The following is a 23,549-nucleotide window of genomic DNA, read 5'->3' on the forward strand; positions in this document are numbered from 1 at the left end:
GCACGGGTACCTCCTGCTTAGTAACCGGGTTCCAGTAACGTCAGCTGGTCCTCGGTAGTTCCATAGGCTCTTGAACCTTCGGGTAGCCATCCGAGTTCCAGTTCCATCAGCTGGTTCTTGGCATTTTCTCAGCCTTCTTGTACCTTCTGCTACATTTCCAAGTTGAAGACCCTAACGTCGACAACCCGGAAGACCACCCCGACGACGACGACGGCGGAGACGACGACGGCTGAGACGACGACGGCGGAGATGACGACACTGGAGACGACGACCCTGGAGACGACAACATGGAAGACCGAGAAGCAGAAGAACAAGAGGCTGCAGAACAAAGAGCAGAAGAACATTAAGCATAAGACTTAATATCAGAGCAAAAGATATTATCTAAATTATATGCAGAAGAAGACTAAGCAGTGTATGGGGGTGAGTCAGTTCCTCCTCGTGGTGCCCCTGGATAAAGCCTGATGCTGCAGGCCAAACTGAACGCGGACAAATGTAACTTTTGTGACTGGCAGAACGGAAGGTGTAATCTTCCAACTTTTATAGATAACAACTACGGGAATGCCTGTCACAAATGAGAATATGATGAAGAAGTAGAATAGGAAGAATAATAACAGTGGAATAAAAAGAATATGTAGAATAGGAAGAATAATAATAGTTGAAGAAAATGAATATGAAGAATGTAATAAAAAAAAAAAAATAGGTAGAAGATGAAGAAGAAGATGAATAAGGTGAAGAAGTTGATGTCAAAGATGCTGATGATGATGAAGATGAAAGTGTGGGAAAAGAAAAAAAAAAAAAGAAAAAAAAGAAGGGGAAGGGCGTGGAATAGTGAAACATCAATATCTGACAAAATAAAAAAAATTTACATAGTCAATATCTTTTTCAATCCGAACGTCTTTAAAAAAAAAAAACATGCTATTCTGTTTGATTGGACTAATCCTCATTGCCTTTAATGTCTCCGCCACCTCCCCCATACATCCTACATTATTCTTAGTTGTTTTCCTTCATGTAGAATGAACCTACAAGGAAAGAAAGGGTTTATTTTAATTCCGATATTTTGGTCCCATTGACTTGCATTGGGATCGGGTATCGGTATCGGCGATATCCGATATTTTTTGAATATCGGCCGATCCAAACCGATACCGATACTTTCCGATATCGGAAGGTATCGCTCAACACTACTCACTATATAATGAAGGAACATACACGCTCACTATACAGGTTTCAGTAAACCCAACCTAAATAAAGTAGCTTCAGGAATAATTACAGTAGTGATTAAAAAAACAAACAAAAAAAAAAACTTAAGTTTGCTAGTATTGAATACATTTTAAAGGATGAGTCTTCAGTGGATAGACACACACTTCTTCCACAAAGGGAGACATATTGGATTACATGTACTGATGCACTCAGTGCTCTAGGTATGAATTAGCGCAATCATTGCGTGCATTTCTATAACGATAGTGTATATATTTTCATAATGTATCATATTTGTCCCCGGTTATACGAGGTGCTTATTTTCATAATATTTTGTAAGCTTTATAGTTTTATCTATCCAAGTGCTTTTAAATGGATGAGTGTGGTTTGCCCTGACAAGTAATACACAGGAATGCTACCTGGATGGTACTTGGGACCAGGAAAAAGAACTTGCTCTGTGTGAACCAGCTGTTTTCGATACATAGGCGTGCATGCCCTACCATGTCATTCCTTTTAGCCATTTGAAAATAAAGTCTGAATTTTATGACCGGGTGAATGCTGCAATTTCTTTTTTACAACAGCAAATATAAAGCTTCAGGTATACTTTAAGCCATCAACTATCCTGATGATAGTGACTTGATTCATTAAATAATCACTGCCCATGCAAACAAATAAAAACCACAAACTTGCCATAAATTAGTCCAAAATGCTGTAAATAATGGTTTAATTTCAGAAACATCTGTTGACCATTTATAAATACACTAATACATTGATGTAAAAAAAATTAAAACTGACTTCAGTACATCATGAACAAAATTACAGTTAAAAGGTAATATACAGTAACAAAAAAAAAATACAACAGACCAATGAGACATGTCCCAGGGTAGCAAATAATCACTCATTTAGATTTGTAGATTTAAGGTGGAAAAGTCATTTTAGAAAATAAAACAAGTTGATTTATAGCCCATATATACAACCAAAACAGTTACATAATTTTGTAAAGCAAAAAAAAAAAACAAAACAAAAAAAACACCAGTTGAAAATGTATCATAAACTAGGTATAAGGAGTGTACTGGGCGCTTGCTGATATGCCTTGTGTGCAGAAAGATTCCTGCCAGTTAGGCAATGTCACAGGATCAGTGTTAGTTCACAAAATCTTTTTTTTTTTAATGTGACATTGAATATTAAACAGTTGTAGATTTCATATAATGTAAATGTCAGTCTCCTCTGCTACACTGCGTGTTCCACAAATAGTTTTTTTTTTTTTTTTTTACTTTGACATTTGTGTAACACTAAATGCACAAGAGACTAAAGACAGGGCTGTAAACATTTCTCAATCACAAACAGGAGGCGGACAGGGCCAATGTTCTGGAGCAATAGAGCCCAATTTAAAAGGAAATCTGTCAGTAGGATCAATACGAAGCTGGATGAAAGGGTGGCATGGTGGCTCAGTGGTTAGCACTGTTTACAGCGCAGGTGTCCTGGGTTCAAATCCCAGCAAGGACAACATCTACAAGTTGGCATGATCTCCCCGTATTTGGGAGGAAACTAGGGTACCCAGTGGAAACCCACACACACCAATGGGGACAGAAATGATAATATCTCTAAAGAGCTGTGGACTATGATGGCGCTATTTAAGGAAAGCATGGAATAAAATGATGCTTTGATATATGCGATCCAAAATTGTATTCCAGAGAAATCTACATTTTTCTGAATATGTAAAGGAGCTGTCAAGATCTTTGGGACGGACATAGATCTCCCTGATACTCTGACAACTTCCCCTTTTACTTATAATAAGCTGTGGAGGCAGTCATTAAATGTCTTGTACTTGTAGTCTTCTCTCCTGATCAACATTTCTTACACTGGTAAAGTCCCCTTTCATTTCACCCCTGAAGGATTTTCAGTTCTTTCTTCCCTTCTTTGAAAAGCCATAACTTTCTTTTTCCGTCAATATGGCCGCCGTATGAGGGCTTTTTTTTTTTTTTTTTGCAGGACGAGTTGTACTTTTGAATGACACCATCAATTTTACCACATAATGTACTGATAAGCAAATGTGAAAAGCTTGCATGATACATTAAAAGTGCATGTTAAGTATATATGTACTTAAAAGGTATAAGACTTAGTGGGGCCATGCGCCACAATAGTTTCTTGAATCATATAGAAAAAGGTGCTGAGATCAAGTAACAAGAGTGAAATGAATTAGATATTAGAAACAAACAGACCAAAAATGAGGGGCAGCAATGCGATCTCGCCTGTGCTATACATAGCAGAAATCACAATCTCCTATGAACGTAGGCCAAGGGTTGGCATACACGGGAGTAACGTGAAGAAAACCACACCAATGGGCAGAACTTGTAACGTGCTTCTGGCCAGCACATGTTAAATGAATCAGTCATTGATTGACAGCAGCATTTAACTTGTTAACAGCCATGGGTGGATCTCTGATACACATGCAGCTGTTCGGGGCACTTGGTGGCTTTTTAAATCAGCCATCAAGTGTGGGGAAAGCTACGCCGGAGCCCAATCAAAGGCAAGGACAAGGCCGATGACAAATATAAGTCATTGGTCGTAAAGGGTTAAAATAATCTCTGGAGGCAGATTCTCAGGGAGATCAGTGAACAACCCATAGATCTTAACAGCTGATTTACATATTTAAAAAAAAAACGTGGATTTTTCAGGCATAAGATGTCAGATTACAGATATCAAGGTATCAATTTATTCAGCTTTTTATGACCGGCATTGTCCATATAGACGGCTTAGAAGGGTAGCAGATCCTATTGACGTATTCCAATCTTCTTGAAATATTCTAAGCTACAAAAAAAATGCAAACTGTTTTAGACTACAATAAATTAGCACCTATAATGGAAAGAACCTGAACTATAAATGCCGCTTTATTCAAAACACACAAAATAAAACACACCATTTCAAAGAATTGTGATAAAATACAGTACCTTTCCATTTTGTACATACTTGAAATAAAACTACAGAATAAAATTGTTTACATCTTCTCCCCAGTCTAAAATTTTTACATATGCATTTACAATTCTGAAGACAAAACAATTTCCTAGATATGAGAAGACTAGTTTTTTGTAGAGTGATAGAAAATTATACAAGGTCTGGCTGCCTGAAGAACTGAGTAAGGCACATGAAGACAAGATTTTAAAGCAAAACATTGTGACACAATAGAAAACTACAGTCACTTAAATGTCATACATGGCCCCAAAGGGAGCAATTTACCATTACATACAAAATTCAGTAATTCGTTAAGCAACAAGAATTTTCACCTGACTGTTTCAATACTGAAAGCAAATCAACGGGAGATTAACCTTTAAAAATATTAGCTGCTCAAAGTGTTCCATCATTAACCTAGACTGATTAAAACTGCCACTTTCGTTTGAGGTGTTAAAGAGTTTCTCGGAAGGAATGACACTTGGCGGACAGCCAAGAAATCGCACTGCCAATTTTGACAAAACTGGCCAAGAGGATTTTTTCAAGTTCCAATACGTTAGTGGATCACAGTTATGCTCAAGCACTTCTTCTTCTAGATAAGCTAACACAATGTCTTCAGGCAATTTCTCCTTTAAATTCTTGGATCTTTTCATGTTGGCCATAAGTGACCAGATATTGTCATCCTTATGGTTGGGTGGTGAATGCTTGGTACACCCGTTGACAACAGGTGTATCATCTGAGGTAGAGTTTAGTATTTCCAGTTCCCTGATTAATCCAAGTTTATATTCCTCAGCTTCCTCTTCAGCAAATAGGGATGCTTTGTACCGAGGGTCTAGAAGAGTGGCAAAAATGTATCTTGGATCGTGAAGTGTTGACGACAGGCGACAAACCATGGCCTCCTTCAGAGACTTAAGCATGGTGTCTATGCCCATTGTTTCTTCAAACAGCATTTCTACCTTTCGGTTTAGAATGTGGATCATTGGAATTACCTGACTTAGAGTAGCTGTGTGCATGCTCATTTCTTTACTAGCAGCCTCAAAAGGTTTCAATGCATGGCAAACAGACTGAATGACTTCCCACTGATCACAACTTATCAACTCCCTGAAGTTGCACTCAATTGACAGCTCATCAATGGCTCTTTTTTGCTCAATTAAACGTTCTAACATGTGAAATGATGTATTCCACTTTGAAGGAACATCTTGAATTAACTGATGTTGAGGCAACCCGTATTCCTTTTGCAATTCCGCCAATTTTTCCTTTGCCTTTGTTGATCTGTGAACACGTTCACAAATTTTTCGTGCAATGCTCAGAAGGTTTTGGACCATTCTTTGACTCTTAATAGCTTCATTTACAATTAAGTCAACGGTGTGCCCAAAACATTCGACACTAGAGTGATCACTTTCATTTAGGGTTTTTCCTATGCTATGATTACCTGTTACAGTGATGCCCATTTGAAGGCCGTATGAGGTTATCCAAGACTCCCACAAGTACTCTAGATGCTTTTGGACACTCAAGGCATTGTAATCACAATCAATCTGAGAGACGTGTAGAAGTGCAGAACAGTGGTAATCTTCACTGTGTGGCTTGAATGAAGAGTCAAAGGTAACCCAGTGAGCAGTAAGTGTTAAATATTCCCGTGTCTGACTGCTCATCCAGATTCCTGCAGTAAAATGGATCATGCCACACTCAGCTTCTTTAAGATGGGAGACAATTATGTGCTTCACATTTTCATACATATCTGGTATTGCCATCCTAGAAAAGTATGATGGAGATGGTAATGAATATTGAGGTTGCAGGTATTCAAGAAGTCTATTAAAACCAACATTATCTACAAAAGAGTATGGTTGAAGATCAAGTGCAATCATTTCCGCTACAAGACTAGTGATTTTTTTGGCAACAGGATGCATGTCACTGAACTTATCATTGGTTTCATCGAAAGAGACGGCTGTCAAACCAGTGTTGACTTGCATGTGACCATCAGCAGACGGTAAGGCTTCTGAAACACCATTGTTCTGTAACACATTGCTGTGGAACCTCTGCAGGTGCCTCAGGAGACAACTGGTGCCTAAATTTGTTGGCTTTTTCCCTCTGCTTATTGTGCGCCCACAGTGCATACATATAACTTTAGTTGAATCTGCAGAACAAATTGAGAAATGATTCCACAGTTTTGAGGTCTTTTTGCTGTTTGATGGAAAAATTATTGGATTATCATGAGGTGCAGCAGTTGAAAGCTCAATAACTTTTGAGGATGAGCATTCTGCAGATGCCAAGGTAGCATACGGAGAATTTGCAAGACTAATGTCAAAGCTTTTTTGGTTTAAAACTATTTCGGGATGTCGTCTATAAAGATGTCTCATTAAGCAGCTAGTGCCTAGATCTCCCTTTTTACCTCTGCTGATCATGCAGTTACAATATCTACACACGGCCTTCAGGTTGTCAGTAGGCGATAATGTAAAATGATGCCAAACCTCAGACTTCAATCGTTTCATAGCCTTCTTATTCTGCTGAAAGAAAAGAGGAGAGTCGTACACAACTGATTTGTGACAGTTACGTTTTTCAGGCGAAGATACAGACGCTTCACCAATATTTTCTGAAGAATGCAAAACTGCTGCCCTGCCGTCAATCAATTCATCATTAGGGACAATGTACTGAACGTCTTCTGAAACTCTTTCAGGGGAGGAGGGAACGGAAATTGCTTCCTTCCAATTTTTTCCTGGAGAAACTGAAGTGGAAATAACATCACTATCTGTTGATAAGAGAGATGGCAACAATGTAGGTGGGATTGAATATGGAGGGGGTAAGTTTGTGCCACCACTATTTTCTTGTAAAACAATTGACCGATGAGCTCTCCACATGTGCCTTATGAGACAGCTGGTACCCAGATCTTTTCCATTCTTTCCTCTGCTAAATTCATTCATGCAGTGGATACAAACTGCTTTAGAATTATCCAGTGGTGACAAATAAAAGTGTTTCCAAACGGCAGATCTTCTCCTAGAACCTGATGAATTTTTTTGAATAGACATTTGCTTTTCTGTGACATTTTCGACAGCTTCGTCACTCTGATTATTTGGTAAAGGTGAAGGAGAAACGGTAACTTCTTCTTTCACATTTTTTTCAGATACGGACACGTCTGAGGAGATTTCATCAGAAGAGAGCACAGATAAAGGTTCCTCTACCATTTTTTCAGGAGGAGATATTTTGAGTTTCCTCATTTTTGTTGGGGTTGCAATGTTATCCACAACATCAGCAGGCTGCAGAGGTAGTACTAAGGTAGGAGGGGAGTATGATATGCTTGGCATATTTCCATTTTCTGAGACAAGAACTCTGGGATGTGCTCTCCTTACATGTCGCATCAAACAACTGGTACTTAGATCTTTTTCGTTCTTGCCCCTGCTGAACTCTTTCATGCAGTACATGCATATAGCTTTGGTACTGTCCCGAGGTGAAATAAAGAAATGATTCCAAGCTGGGGACTTTTTTCGGTTACTCATATTTTTGTTTGTAATTATGCTCTGTGTAACAGCCTCCATTGCTGCATCATAGAGACTGGTAGTGTACTGTGAAAACAGAACACCATAATCTTCCTCGTTCTCATTTGATAAGTTGTGTGAGGTATCTGCACAATGTTGTTCTTGGTCGTCTTGTTCATCGCCACTTTCAGCTTGTTTGATACCATCTGCCTCCATCTTGATCTGCACTTGATCATCACCACTAACCATTTCATCATCATCTTCAACTTTTATAGCATTAATTTTTTCCATTGTGAGATTATGTTCAGTATTAACAGAGGCCTCCTTTGCCATCACTTAAAACTGAAAATTATTCTAGTAAAGCTAAAAACAGGTCATCCAATTTCAGCAGAATGTTGTAGTAAGTTTGGTCCGTACAGGCATTCTTTTAGGCTTTCTATGTTGAAGTATCATCTGATTCTTTTCTGTTTGAGTATTTTTGCCATTTGCAGAATTGCAATAAATAAGCTTGCCTAGAAGGGAAGAAAATAGATCACTAAGTAAAACAGATAATAGTGTACATTATCAAAACATAGAAGTCATTTTTCCTAAGCCTTATTTTACAGGATGAAAAAAAAAAAACAGGAAGGGAAAAAATAAATAAAAATAAACACTTTAAACTAATGCTTGATTGATTTTGGACTTTACAAATTAGACACAACAAGCCTGTAATTTCCAGTTTGAGTAAAATATTTTATGCATCTCATCAAAAGTAAACATTAAAAAGGGAAAGAGGGTTAAAAAGGGAAAAAGAGGGCTGAGGGCTGTTTCCCATAAAATGTATCTGGGGCTGGTCCCTGGCTGGCTTCACCATACATACATCCATACATACATACGAAAAGATCCATCAGTCTATGAGAGCAGGTCAGAGCAGAAGCAGGCTGACACACACATGGGTCGAAGGCCAACTTTTCAAAGAAAGTTCAATCTGAAAAAGTGTAGTTTTTCATAGTAAAACATACTTCTCCACAAATGTACAGCCAACATCTCATTCATGCTGCCTGTGGTTTGGACTGAATTAATCTGATGACAAATTTCCTTTACGTTTAAATGGTCTCGTTTTTAGACTCTAAACAAGAATAGACTGTCTTAAAATGTGCCAAAGAATGATATTTCTTAATTAGAAGTGAAGTGTTGCCTTATACCGCTACAGTCTTCCCTTAGATCCCACAGTATTAGTGCCCCTAATGACAAATTCTGTTTAACCTTTTGCTCCCTCTCAAACTATACAGTGAAGGAAATAATAATTTGATCCCTTGCTGATTTTGCAAGTTTGCCCACTGACAAAGACATGAACACGAACAGTCTATAATATCCCTTGTTTTCCAGAGGGATCAAATACTTATTTCTCACTGCAAAATGCAAATAATTTTATATAATTTATACAATGCGATTTTCTGGATTTTATTTTCGATATCTATCTATCTATCTATCTATCCATCCTCACTGTGCAATCCAGGCTCGAAATATTGGCCCAAATTCATCAAGACTACTGTCAAAAGGTTTGAAATGTCACAACATTTTTGCGGAAATCAGAGTTGTGCAACCATTTTGCAACTAATCTCTACTAAAAAAAGCTGAACTGGAGTGCAACGGGGGCATGATGCCACAGCTCAAATTTATGACATGCTGTCGTGTTCTTTACGCTGCCAGATATCTGTGAAGGGCACAACAATTGTTAGATGCTCCTGATCCATTATAAGGCAAGCCCCTCTTAATGAATCAGAAGCATCTGACTCCACCACGCTCCTCATTAAGACTGAGGTGAGGAAAAAAAAAAAAAAAAGGAAAAGAGTTTTGATGAATTTAGGCCATGGAGTGTACTACTAATGAGAAAACCAAGACGTTATTTACTTCACAGGACAAAACAATTTCCTTTTCTCTATGTCTCTGTACTAAAGGTACCTTCACACTGACCAACTTCACAACGATATCGCTAGCGATCCGTGACGTTGCAGCGTCCTGGATAGCGATATCGTTGTGTTTGACACGCAGCAGCGTTCTGGATCCTGCTGTGACATCGTTGGTCGGAGCAGAAAGTCCAGAACTTTATTTCGTCGCTGGATCTGCAGCAGACATCGCTGAATCGGCGTGTGTGATGTCGATTCAGCGATGTCTTCACTGGTAACCAGGGTAAACATTGGGTTACTAAGCGCAGGGCCGCGCTTAGTAACCCGATGTTTACCCTGGTTACCAGTGTAAACGTAAAAAAAAAAACAAAAAACACTTCATACTTACATTCCAGTGTCTGTCGCGTCCCTGGCCCTCAGCGCCGGCCAGCCGTGAAGCAGATTACAGCGGTGACGTCACCGCTGTGCTTTACGGCCAGCCGGCGCTCACAGTCAGTGCAGGAAAGCACAGCGACGGGGGACAGACACCGGAATGTAAGTATGTAGTGTTTTTTTTTTTTTACATTAGCACTGGTAACCAGGGTAAACATCGGGTTACTAAGCGCGGCCCTGCGCTTAGTAACCCGATGTTTACCCTGGTTACCAGGGACTTCGCATAGTTGGTCGCTGGAGAGCTGTCTGTGTGACAGCTCTCCAGCGACGCTGCAGCGATCGGCATCGTTGTCTAGACCTTAAGATTATGGCGGCAATTTTTTTTGCCAGAATACTGGTGTAAAATGCTTTTGAAAAGTTGCAGATTTTTTTGAGCCCTGCAGAGTTGCACAAAAATGTTGCAATTTTTAAATCAGTTTGAAGCAGCTTCCCTAAAATGAGTAACCAAAGCGACGCCCACTCTATACTGCATTAGTGCTGGTGTTTTCTATGCCAGAAATCCTACTCCAGTCTCTTGACTATAACAGCATTCATAACAAGGTGCAAAAAGGCACACATTACTGATAAGTTGTGCAGAATTTATTAAGTGATGTGTGCCTCTTAATGAATTTGGAGCATCATTCTCCAGTGAGCATTTAATTAAGACTGTGGTATAAAACTAGCCATTTTATTATTGCAGATAGTGTTTTGTATGCAAATTACACACATTACTAGTGATGAGCGAATATACTCGTTACTCGAGATTTCTCGAGCATGCCCAGGGGTCCTCCGAGTATTTGTAAGTGCTCGGAGTTTTAGTTTTCCTCACCTTAGCTGAATGATTTATATCTGTTAGCCAGCTTGATTACATATGGGGATTCCCTAGCAACCAGGCAACCCCCACATGTACTTATGCTGGCTAACAGATGTAAATCATTCAGCTGCAGCGATGAAAACCAAATTTCCGAGCACTAAAAATTGCTCGGAGAACACCAGAGCGTGCTCAGGAAATCTCAAATAATGAGTATATTCACTCATCACTACACATTACCAATACTGCATCATTTTAACAAGACTGTTCACTTAAAAGAAAAATGTGCCAAACTCATCAGAGTGGCTCATGTTGGATAACAAATTTGGTGCATTTTAGACTGTCAAGTTTTGGCACACTGCATCACGTATTAAAGTGAATGGGTCACCTACTTTTTCGTATATAAGCTGCGGCTACCGCCGTTAGGGGCTTATCTACAGCATTCTGTAATGTTGTAGATAAGCCCCCCCCCCAATGTAACCTAAAAGATAAGACAGACAAGTTAGATTATACTCACCTGCGGGCGGTCCTGGTCCGGTTGGTGTCGCAGGTCTGGCGACTCCCATCTTCATATGATGATGTCCTCTTTGCTTCCTGCTGCGGCTCCGGCACTGCGCACTGCAGTACTTTGCTCTGCCCTCAACAGGGTAAATCAGTACGCCTGCACAGGAGCCGCGGCAGGAAGCAAAGAAGAGGACGACACTGTATGAAGATGGGAGGCGCCGGACTGCACTGTACTGCCCCCCCAGGTGAGTATAATCCAACTTGTTTTTCTTCTCTTTCAGGTTACATCGTGGGCTTATCTACAACATTACAGAATGCTGTAGATAAGACCCTGAAGTCGGTGGCCGAAGCTTATATACGAAAGAGTAGGCGACAGATTCCCTTTAAGCCACACTCATTTCCCTACAAAGATGTGCCCCATCATCAAGCAGAGGCACTCTAAGGGTACCGTCACACAGTGCCATTTCGATCGCTACGACGGTACGATTCGTGACGTTCCAGCGATATCGTTACGATATCGCTGTGTCTGACACGCAGCAGCGATCAGGGATCCTGCTGAGAATCGTACGTCGTAGCAGATCGTTTGGAACTTTCTTTCGTCGCTGGATCTCCCGCTGTCATCGCTAGATCGGTGTGTGTGACACCGATCTAGCGATGCGATCTAGCGATGCGTTCGCTTGTAACCAGGGTAAACATCGGGTTACTAAGCGCAGGGCCGCGCTTAGTAACCCGATGTTTACCCTGGTTACAAGCGTAAATGTAAAAAAAAAAAACAAACAGCACATACTTACATTCCGGTGTCCGTCAGGTCCCTTGCCGTCTGCTTCCCGCACTCACTGACTGCCGGCCGTAAACTGAAAGCAGAGCACAGCGGTGACGTCACCGCTGTGCTGGGCTTTCACTTTACGGCCGGCAGTCAGTGAGTGCGGGAAGCAGACGGCAAGGGACCTGACGGACACCGGAATGTAAGTATGTGCTGTTTGTTTTTTTTACGCTGGTAACCAGGGTAAACATCGGGTTACTAAGCGCGGTCCTGCGCTTAGTAACCCGATGTTTACCCTGGTTACCGGCATCGTTGGTCGCTGGAGAGCTGTCTGTGTGACAGCTCTCCAGCGACCACACTACGATTTACCTACGATCACGGCCAGGTCGTATCGCTGGTCGTGATCGTAGGTAAATCGTATAGTGTGACGGTACCCTAAGGGTCTCAAATACATAAACATATGTGGAGCAATGCTTTTAGCACAAATTGCAATAGACTGACATTTAGAAAGTAAGTCTCTCCATTGTTAGACTGAAGCACTGGTGCCAATAGTTTCAAATTGCTCAATGGTTAACAGAGCAGGGGTGCGATCATCCTCTAGGCAATTAAAAGCTTCTTCTGCAAAGTTCTTACAAGAGGATAACTCATTTTTCAAAAAAGGCTTCCGGCTTGTAAGTTTACCAAAGATGCTTTTTAATGATCAGTTTTGCTATTTTAGGGCTATGGTCATTTAATATTGAAGGGTTTTCCAGAACTTTGGTTATTTTTTTGCATTGGGACCAATAACTTAACGGAAGGTAGCTGCTAACATGCCTGTTCTGCCCAGCAATGATCTTTCCCAGCTCAGGTGGTGACTCCTGCTGCATTTCACGTCAACAGAGCAGTGCTTTCTGTCATGCTGACTGAGTCGGCTCCCCACAGTTCGGCTTAGAAAAAGAAGGAGCTCCTCTGTTCACATCACAGGAAACCAGAGAATCGCTTGCTGGAGTGGTCTGTCACCGATGGGTTGGCATGACAACCAGAGGTCTCCTGCAGGCCTCTATGGTTGTCATTGCCAGATTGCTATGAGCGCCTGTGTCACATGACCGGGTGTTGGTATGACAACCCGGGGTCTGCAGGAGACCCCTGTGGTTGTCATTGCCGGATTGCCATGAACGCCACCCGGTGGTCGGTGCTCATAGCAAGTCCACAATTCTGCTACATACAGGTGATCTGATAATCGCCTGTATGTAGCTGAGCCGATCGGGTTATTGCAGCGTCTAGTCTCCTATGGAGACTATTGAGGCATGCAAAAAGTAAAAAAAAACAACAAAAAAAGCTTGTGTGTGTATATATATATATATATATATATATATATATATATATATATATATATATATATATATATATATATATATATATATATATATATATAAGTAAAAAGTTCAAATCACCCAATTGCTAACTGGCGTAACAAAAAAAGTCAAAACGTCAGTATTACGTTTTACTGGTCGCAGCAACATTGCATTAAAATGCAATAACGGGTGACCAAAAGATCGTATCTACACCAAAATGGTATCGTTAAGAACGTCAGCTGGGCATGCAAAAAATAAGTCTTCACCCAACCCGAGATCATGAAAAATGGAGAAGCTACAGGTCTCAGAAAAGGATGCAATTTTTTTTTATTTTAAACAAACTTTGGATTTTTTTTTTCACCCCTTAAAAAAGAACCTAGACAAGTTTGGTGTCTATGAACTCGTTATGACCTGGAGAATGGAAGGTCAGTTTTAGCATTTGGTGCACATGGTAAAAAAAAAAAAAAATCCAATAAGCAGTTGCGGAATTGCCCTTTTTTTTTTTTTTTTTTTTAATTTCACTGCACTAGGAATTTTTTTTTCTTTTTTGAGTACACAATATCGTAAAACCAATGATGTCATTCAACAGTACAACTTGTCCCACACAAAATAAGCCCTCACATGGCCATATCGACAGAAAAATAAAAAAAAGTTATGGCTCTGGGAAGAAGGGGAGCGAAAAAAAAAAATCAAAAACGAAAAAGGGGCAGGCTGTGAAGGGGTTACAGAAGTACTTCCAACAGTTTCTTTATTCCTAATTCTGTATCACCATGGATGTAATGTAGTGTAGATGTGTTAATAGATTTGCACATGCCGTCTTTCCCATCCTCTTCTAGGTTATGTGAGACCTCCTCTGTGTGGGATGTTCTACTTTCCCAGTGTAAGTCTATGTGGCCTCAGAACAAAGATCCATAGACTTATTTTAAAAGTGACTTCTGTATTATCTGGCGAGTCCAAATTTAGGACACAGCCTAGAAGAAGACCAGAGTGGTGCTGAAAACTAGGAAATATGGTGGAGAGCAGATTAATTAGAAATTGACTAGGGGAAAAACTGTTGTGAGTGCTTCTTTAAGCACTGCTATACCACTTTTTTGTGAAAATTAACAAGATAAGTTGAAATCATGCATTTTATTTTCGTAACAAAAGGTCATGAATCTATGGCTGCATAAACAAAAAATAGCAGGGCAGCAATGACTTGCTCCACGTTTACAACACACAAGATACTAAAGGGTTAATGCCAACTTGGCAAGTTATCACCTATTCACATGTATGGCCATGGTTTCATTCTGACAGGGCATTTCAGAGCTGTGCTCCTGGGATTAATGGGGGTCCCAGAGGTTGGATCTCAAGCTATTACTACATATCTGGTGGATTGCTAATAAAGGGTCAGGCCCCAAATGACACAAAGGACCAGGTTACCAATAAGGCTACTTTTACACTAGTCCGTCGGTACGGGCCGTCGCAAACCGTCGGCCCGACGGACAGTGTGATTGATTAGCACAACGTGGGCAGTGGATGCAGTCTTACAACACATCCGCTGCCCATTGTGAGTTCCGGGGAGGAGGGGGTGGAGTTTCGGCCACGCATGCGCGGTCGAAAATGGCGGACCCAGCGCACAAAAAACCGTTACACTGAACGTTTTTTGTGCGTCGCGGCCACCAAAAACATGACGCATACGTCGCACGACGGATGCGTTATGTGGCAATACGTCGCTAATGCAAGTCCATGGAGAAAAAAACGCATCCTGCGGGCAACTTTGCAGGATGCATTTTTTTTCTCCAAAACGATGCATTGCGACGTCCGTCACACGACGCTAGTGTGAAAGTAGCCTAAGGCATTTTCAAAACAACCTAATCCAAAATAGACAATGAGGAAAAAAAAGCAAAGTTGCACAGATCGGTTGCACATGCCTACTAGAGAAAAATCTAGTCTGGAGGTCATCCAGGAAAAAGGTCTATACATAACAGTCTATAAGGGTTATAGCCATTGTCACCCATTGATTACTTTTTTACAGTATTCATAACTCTGCATAAATATAGAATTCTAAAATACCTGAAGCACTTTTTATCGGTATATTTAATTACCGAAAGACTTCCATTTTGGCCATAACTGTCACCTGAAAGAAAATGAATAAGAAAATTACTTTCCTTGTATACACACACCAATACTATAGACAACTGGTATTTAGAGCAATCAACTGGATTCTAGCTCTACTTCTACTAGTATGTGGTAGTCAACGACTGACCAGAAGAGATCTTCATCTTGGCAAATAAAATGTTCTTATTCCCACTTGAGCCTCAGTAATGGAGCTGTAAGAAAACTGGACTGTGGCCGATCTTCACACCAAACATACGGTACCTTGCCTTACACCACTTGTACAGCAGCACGTTAGATGTTAAAAAAGGTCCCACCCTAAATAAAGCCAAAAACCTTCCAGGAAACAAATTTACAGTCTCTATTTGACTAGACCTGATGTGGGCAAAGTGTGGCCTCTGATCAGAATAGATTTTACAATAAGACCTATCGTAACAGGTAGCAGCTGTAGCAGCTAGTCACCGGACAATTCTGCTCAATATTAGGGGAGAAAAAAAAAATAATAATAATTATAAGAAGTTGAGATGAGCGAACGTGCTTGAATAAGGCCTTGTCAGAAAATGCTTGAGTGCTAACAGAGTGACTTCGGTGTGCTCAAAAAAATATGTTCAGAGCCCCCCCGCACCTGCATCTCTCACAGCTGTTCGACAGCTGCAATACATACAGGGACCGCGTAACAAACAAGCAATCCCTGCATGTGTTGGTGCTGTTGAACAGCCGCAAGATGTGCAGGGTCTCGAACATAGCATGCCGAAGTCACTCTGTTAGCAAACGAGCATGCAAGATTGCCTTGCGCAGGCGTGTACTACGGAGGACACAGAATGAACTTCAATCCAATATTGCGGCCAGCATGCAGCCAGCGGGTAAGGAAAGGGTGAATCAAACACCCAAAAACTTCGCCCATATGACCAAAAACCTGTCCGGCCAAATTCAGGTGACAGGTTCCCTTTAACCCCTTAGTGACCAAGCCAATTTCTTTATCTGACATTTATCACTTTCTATGATAATTCTGGAGGGCTTCCACATATCAAAGTGATTTTTCTTGACATTATGTTATATATTTGTAGTGAGGTTGAATTGATAGGTTTTGGTTTTCCGTTTATGAAAATAACAGAAGTTATAAAAATTTCAAAAAATGTGCAATTGTTTATACCCTTAGTCCAAAGTCACATCACACAAAATCGTTACTACAAAACATTTCCCATGTCTACCTTACATCAACTCCATTTGTTAAATGACATTTTATTTTGCTCAGATGTTAAATTTAAAACTTTAACAGCAATTGTTTTTTATTTTTTTTTTAAGGAAATTTACAAAACTTATTTTTTACAGACCTACTCAGATTTGAAGAGACTTCGGGAACCAACCTGCTTCTACCTGGCGCAAGTGCAGAGTGGTCATAAAACGCTGTTCGGGGCTGTGGAGTCGGTAAATCAAACCTCTGACCCCTCAATTTCCCTGACTCCCGATTCCACAGCCCTGTCTCACTACTGAGCATGTGCATAAAGTGCAGCACAGATTCATCTCAACTGAAAGACGAGATCCTTACATCAGAAACAGACATTTAATTACTTTCCCAAATTCTAAAGAAAACATTTCCAGCACATAATTTGTTACAGTAGTTCAATGCAGTATTTATTTTAGTAGTCCACAGTCCTGATGCTGTTGCCAGTGATTCTGCCTCCCCACGTCAGATGAGCTTTTCTTCGAGCAGGCTGCTTTGTGGATGGAGTGTCATGCTAAGGCTTCTTTCACACGTCCGTCTTCCAAATCTGCACAGGATCCGTCAAGGAGTTGAAGTGACGGATCCTGTGCAGATTGTGGAAAACGTGTGCACTGGGCCCGTCTTTCTGACGGACTATGTGCACCTGTTGTGTATGCGTCTTCGCAGCAGTTTTCCGCTGCAAAAACGCATACACAGCACAAACCAGGTTAAAAAATGTAAAAAAAATAAAATAAAAATCGCAGTATTCTCACCTACTGGCGTTTCTGCGCACCGATGGTCCCGGCAGCTAGCATTCCTAGCACTACATTGCGAAATCTCGCGAGATTTTGCGTTGTATTACTAGGAAGTAACACTAGCTGCCGGGAGCATCGGTGACGCTGCGCGGGAACGCCGGTATGTGAGAATATTGTGATTTTTTTTAATTATTATTATTTTTCACATTCTATCTTGTTACTATTGATGCTGCATAGGCAGCATCAATCGTAAAAAGAGAAAGATCGAGCGAGAATTTCCCTGACAGGAAATTCTTCCACGCATGCGCTCTTTGAAAAGGCAGGACCCGTCGCTGGATTCCTGCTTTTCACAGGCAGCGTCACTGACCGATTTTCCGACGTGCAGAAAAAAACGTTCCTCTGCCCGACGGACCTTTTTTTTATGCAGGATCCAGTGAAAGACGGATGAAACGGATGACCGTCACAATCTGTCGCTAATACAAGTCTATGGGAAAATGCAGGATCCTGCATTCTCAAAAAAACGACGGATTGTGACGGATGCTGAAAGACGGAAGTGTAAAAGAGGCCCAACAAAGCTGGCCCTCCAGTTAAGCAGTGGGGAGCCTGCTGTTTTTATAGCATGACATCGCCAGTCATGCCCAGTCAACAGAGTAGAGGTTGAGAAGCAGCTGAAATGCAGACGTGACGTCAGCAGAAGCCGCAGAGTCGCTAGCAGGAGCGGTCTGTGACCACTGAGCAGCCAGAGATCGCCGGTAGTCGGAACAGGCAGGTATACAATGGCATGTAAAAGTTTAGGCACCCTTGGTTAAATTACTGGTTATTGTGAACAGTTAAGCAAGATGAAGATGATCTCTTAGATAATTTCTAAAAGGCCTAAAGATAATGACAGATTTCCTTTATATTTTGGGCAAAAAAACATGTTCTTGTTTGAGGGATTTTCATCCATTCTTCCTTGGAAAATTCTTCCAGTTCTGTGAGATTCCTGGGTCATCTTGCATGCACTGCTATTTGAGGACTAACCAGAGATAATTAGTGATGTTCAGATCAGGGGACTATGAGGGCCATTCTAAAATCATTGCATGAAGATGGGAGGCTTCGGACCCGGACCGCCCCGTGTGAGTATAATCTAACTTTTTCTTATCTTTCGGGTTAAATCAGGGACTCATCTACAGCATTACAGAATGCTGTAGATAAGCCCCTAATGGCGGTGGCCGCAGCTTATATGCGAAAAATGAGGCGACAGATTCCTTTTCAATTGGTTGGCAAGAAGTCCTTTTCCTGAAATTCTGTGCCCGTTTTTTCCCCCCACACATACACTTCATCATTATGGCCAAACAGTTCTATTTTAACCTCATAGGTCCACAAGACTTGTTTCCAAAATGCATTAGGCTTGATTAGATGTTCTTTTACATACTTCTGACCTTGAATTTTATGGTGAGGATGCACGATAGGTTTTCTTCTGATGAATCATCCATAAACGCCATAGTTGTGCAGGTGTGTCTGAATAGTAGAACAATGTACCATAACTCCAGAGTCTGCTAAATCTTTCTGAAGGTCTTTTGCAGTTAAGTGGGGTTCGTATTTGCCTCTCTAAAACAGCCTACTGAAGTAGCTGTCTCTGAAATTTTTTTTTTGTCTTCCAGACCTTATCTTGACCTACACTGTTACAGGTAGCTGCCATTTCTTAAATACATTTCGAACTGAGGAAGGGGCAACTTGAAAATGCTGTGCTATCTTCTTATACCCTTCTCTTGCTTTGTGGTGCTCCACCATTTTCAATTTCAGAGTGCTAGGCAGCTGCCTAGAAGAACCCATGGCTGCCTTTTTGGGCACAAGGTAAAGAGGAGGCATAAAGCTTGGAAATTTGTATCACCAGGCATTTCCAAACGATGATCGTAAACAAGCCATAACCCTAACGGGCTAATTAAGGTCAGAAACCTTGATCAAAATTAACTGAGCATACAAATCAAAAAATAAATTAGTCATGGATAACCCCTATAAACTCTTCTGGTGCTTTTAAAGATTTAACTCCAAAAGGAATGACAAATGAAATCTTATATTTTTACCACTAAAATGTTGCTAACACTACGCATACTAAGGCCATTACTTGGTTTGGATTGCCGTGAAAACCATCAGGACCACACAATCACTATCTCATGGTGCCAATGGGGTTAAAGATTGAGCCCCTATGCTCTTTTAACCATTTAGATGCCGCTGTCACCTAACAAAAGCATCTAGGATTTTAAATGCCCATGGATGTGGCTGATGCAGCAGGGTGTCTGCTATAGTGTACAGATGATGCATTTTCACCTGTCAGAGGAGGATGACATTCTTTTATTTCTTTGATCAATAAAAAAGCATATTTGGTGGCCATTAAGAGGGGTTAAGCAGCCCCCAACTTTGCAATCTCTATTTCCTGGTTTCTGGCATGCTGGTCTCCAGTGACAGTTCTGGTGGATAGTAGAATGATAAGACTCGGCACAAGTTCTGCTGTAAAGGTACCTTCACACTCAGCAACTTTACAACGAGAACGACAACGATCCGTGACGTTACAGCGTCCTGGATAGCGATCTCGTTGTGTTTGACACGCAGCAGCGATCAGGATCCCGCTGTGATATCGCTGGTCGGAGCTAGAAGTCCAGAACTTTATTTGGTCGTCAGGTCGGCATGCATCGTCGTGTTTGACAGCAAAAGCAACGATGCCAGCAACGTTTTACATGGAGCTAACAACCAGCTACAACGATAAGTGAGTCGCCGTTATGTCACAGGATCGCTCCTACATCGTTCTGGAGCTGCTGTGTTTGACGTCTCTACAGCGACCTAAACAGCGACGCTCCAGCGATCGGCTCGTCGTCTATACCGCTGCAGCATCGCTGAGTGTGACAGTACCTTAACACATTCAGGGATTTGAGTCTACACTGCACTTACTTATAGATATAACAGGAAATTGAACGATCACGTAACTCTGCGGCCCAGAACCAACATGACAAAAACTGCTCTGAGAAAATACTAAGAGTTCAACCTCTTCCTTAAAATGTAGCCAGGACCTGGGCAGGCACTAGAGGCCTTATGTTCATGCTGTATAAAAACTAAAAGCAACTTAACATAAAACTCTTTAAAAATGTATTGCAGGAAAACTATCATGTATCCACCGAAAGCATGACTGCGTTGACATGCAGTGTGTGTTTTGTTGTCAAGCTCAAACACTTGATTATGGAAACAGCTGAGAATTTCAGAGATCTTTATTCACGATTTATGTGTGAACCCTGACAGTAAAATAACCCCTGAACAAAAGTAGTGCAGGATAGAACAGTGTAAAAACATTGCGAAAGATACCCATTACAACATCATCTGCTGTACTGAAATTCGTCTTTTATTGAAATACAAATTAGATGCATTGTACGGGAAGATCTGGCACTCCAGGGCAGCAGGTAGGGAGAAGCAGCCAGGGACCTGCTTGTCCAACTAGTCTGTCATATGGCTCGGTCCTCAGTGGCTTTTAATCTGTTTTTCTCTAAAATACAAGAGTTTCAGAGACAAACATACATTGTGCAGCCAGTGTGTAACGATGCCCATGGATCAGCTGTCAGGTTCCCTTTAACATGGAAGACACTATTGACTGCCCACAATGAAGTCCTGGGTATGAGGCAAGAATGCGAGCTGAGCTGCAGTACCTGACTTACCACTACACAGTGTGCACACAGCTCTGTTGTGTAGCTCCATTCACTATTGACACCAGATGCAGTCAGAGATGAAAACAGCTGATCTTAATCCATGACCCATTTTTAGGATCAATTTATTAAGGCTGGAAAACAAATCTATTCTAAACTCTGCTGCCCGACTAATCCACCTGTCCCCCCGCTATTCCCCGGCCTCTCCCCTCTGTCAATCCCTTCACTGGCTCTCCGTTACCCAATGACTCCAGTTCAAAACCCTAAGCATGACATACAAAGCCATCCACAACCTGTCTCCTCCATACATATGTGACCTCGTCTCCCGGTACTTACCTACACGCAACCTCCGATCCTTACAATATCTCCTTCTCTACTCCCCTCTTATCTCCTCTTCCCACAATCGCATACAAGATTTCTCCCGCGCTTCCCCCCTCCTCTGGAACTCTCTACACCAACAGATCAGTCTCTCACCTACCGTGGAAACCATCAAAAAGAACCTGAAGACCCAGCTCTTCCGACATGCCTACAACATGCAGTTACCACCGATAGAGCTGGTCATGCAGCGGTTTGGTCTATCCTCACCTACTGTATTCTCACCCATCCCTTGTAGATTGTGAGCCCTCGCGGGCAGGGTCCTCTCCACCTGTACCAGTTATGGCTTGTATTGATTATGATTATTGTACTTGCCTTTTATTATTTATACGTCTCACATGTAAAGCGCCATGGAATAAATGGCGTAATAATAATAATAATAATAATAATAATAATAATAATAATAATAATAATAGAACGAGGTTAGTAATATAGAAAATTTAAATAAACCATTTACACTAAAAAAAAAAACACTTGAAATCACCAATTAACCTCTAACTGGGCCAATTTCCATCTAAGTTTTTTCCTCCCCTTCTTCCCAAAACCATAACTCATTTTTCTATGTATATATAGACATATGAGGACGAGTTTTACATTGAAGTGACTATTACCGTATATACTCTAGTATAAGCCGAGATTTTCAGCCCAAATTTTTGGGCTGAAAAGCCGGATTACGTACCGGTAATGCTCTTTTAATGAGCCACGACAGCACCCACTTTGAGAGAGGGACCCGCCCATAGGAACAGGAAACCTACAGAGATAAAAAGGGCGGTCCCCCTCTCCTCCTCAGTTGTTTTTCAGAGTACGAGAGGAACCGCCGTTGTTAAAATTAGTGTACATCCTTAATTACAAGTATATCTTATCATATCTATAATCACCCATGCGAATATTTTAGTATTAATAAACATACAGGGTGCTGTCGTGGCTCATTAAAAGAGCATTACCGGTACGTAATCCGGCTTTTTACCCTTCGCCACGACAGCACCCACTTTGAGAGACTTTCAGAGAACCTTCACCTGGGTGGGATTACCGTACTAAGGACGGCTCTCCCGAATGCCAAGTCAGAGGTGGAAGACAGATCAAGTCTATAGTGTTTATAGAATGTTGAAGGCGACGACCAGGTTGCGGCCTTACATATAAGCTCGATGGAGATGTCTTTATTCTCCGCCCATGAGGATGATACGGCTCGAGCTGAATGCGCCTTTACTCCCTCTGGAGGATCTTTGCCTTTTGACAAGTATGCAAGACAGATGGCATCTTTGATCCATCGAGACAAGGTAGCTTTTGTGACCCCGTAGCCTTTTCGATGACCCTGAAAAGAGACAAACAGAGCCCTACTCTGTCTGTAGGACTGGGTTCTCTCTATGTAGCTCAGGACCGCTCTTTTTACATCCAACATATGTAGCATCTCCTCCTCTGAATTTGCTGGATTATCATAAAAGGAAGGTAGAAAAATTTCTTGGGATCTATGGTATTTTGTAGCTACTTTAGGGAGATATAAAGGATCGGGTTTGAGAACTACTCTGTCCTGATATGTCATTAGGAACGGAGGATCTATGGAAAGAGCTTGGATATCTCCCACTCTTCTGGCAGAGGTCAAGGCTATTAATAAAGCTACCTTGTATGTAATATTTTTTAAAGGGATAGAATGCAAGGGCTCAAAGGGAGGTCCCGTTAAGGCATCTAGGACTAAATTCAAATCCCAGGGAGGCAAACGTGGGACATGTACTGGTGTACATCTTTCACATGCTCTAATAAATCTTTTTATCCATCTATTAGCAGCAGTAATAGCACTATAAAGGGCTCCCAGGGCAGATACTTGAACCCTCAAAGTATTGACTGATAACCCCAGCTCATGGCCTTTTTGTAAAAATTCAAGGATAGCATTAATAGGGACCTTGCTGGAAAAAGGTTTTGTATAGAAGTCGAGGAATTTTCTCCATATCCTACTATATATTATAGTTGTAGACTTTTTTCTGCTTAACAGTAGTGTGTTAATTAGCTCTTGAGAGAACCCTCTCGAAGTCAGTATCTGCCTCTCAAGTTCCACGCCGTGAGGTGGAGGCCCTTCACTTGTGGATGGTAGAATGGACCTTGGGAGAGTAGATCTGGTGTCATTGGCAGA

The 23,549-nt window shown here is 41.3% G+C and overlaps 1 protein-coding gene across 3 annotated transcripts in view; it reads right to left on the reverse strand.

The window, feature by feature from the left end:
- ZBED4 (zinc finger BED-type containing 4) overlaps window positions 1-23,549 on the reverse strand; it is a 131,826-nt gene that overhangs the window by 87,591 nt on the left and 20,686 nt on the right. Inside the window, exons 2-3 of one of the 3 annotated variants that reach the window (XM_069764972.1) lie at window positions 15,378-15,441; window positions 1,891-8,125 (exon numbers count right to left, since the gene is read on the reverse strand). In XM_069764972.1, coding sequence (XP_069621073.1) covers window positions 4,488-7,946 — 3,459 coding nt within the window. In that variant the 5' untranslated portion in view covers window positions 7,947-8,125; window positions 15,378-15,441 and the 3' untranslated portion in view covers window positions 1,891-4,487. Of the gene's footprint in view, window positions 1-1,890; window positions 8,126-15,377; window positions 15,442-23,549 lie in introns of those variants that run through there. The other 2 variants (XR_011320743.1, XM_069764973.1) reach the window with 2 other exon arrangements.

This window comes from Ranitomeya imitator, chromosome 4 (assembly GCF_032444005.1).
Source record: "Ranitomeya imitator isolate aRanImi1 chromosome 4, aRanImi1.pri, whole genome shotgun sequence".
Taxonomy (NCBI): Eukaryota; Metazoa; Chordata; class Amphibia; order Anura; family Dendrobatidae; genus Ranitomeya; species Ranitomeya imitator.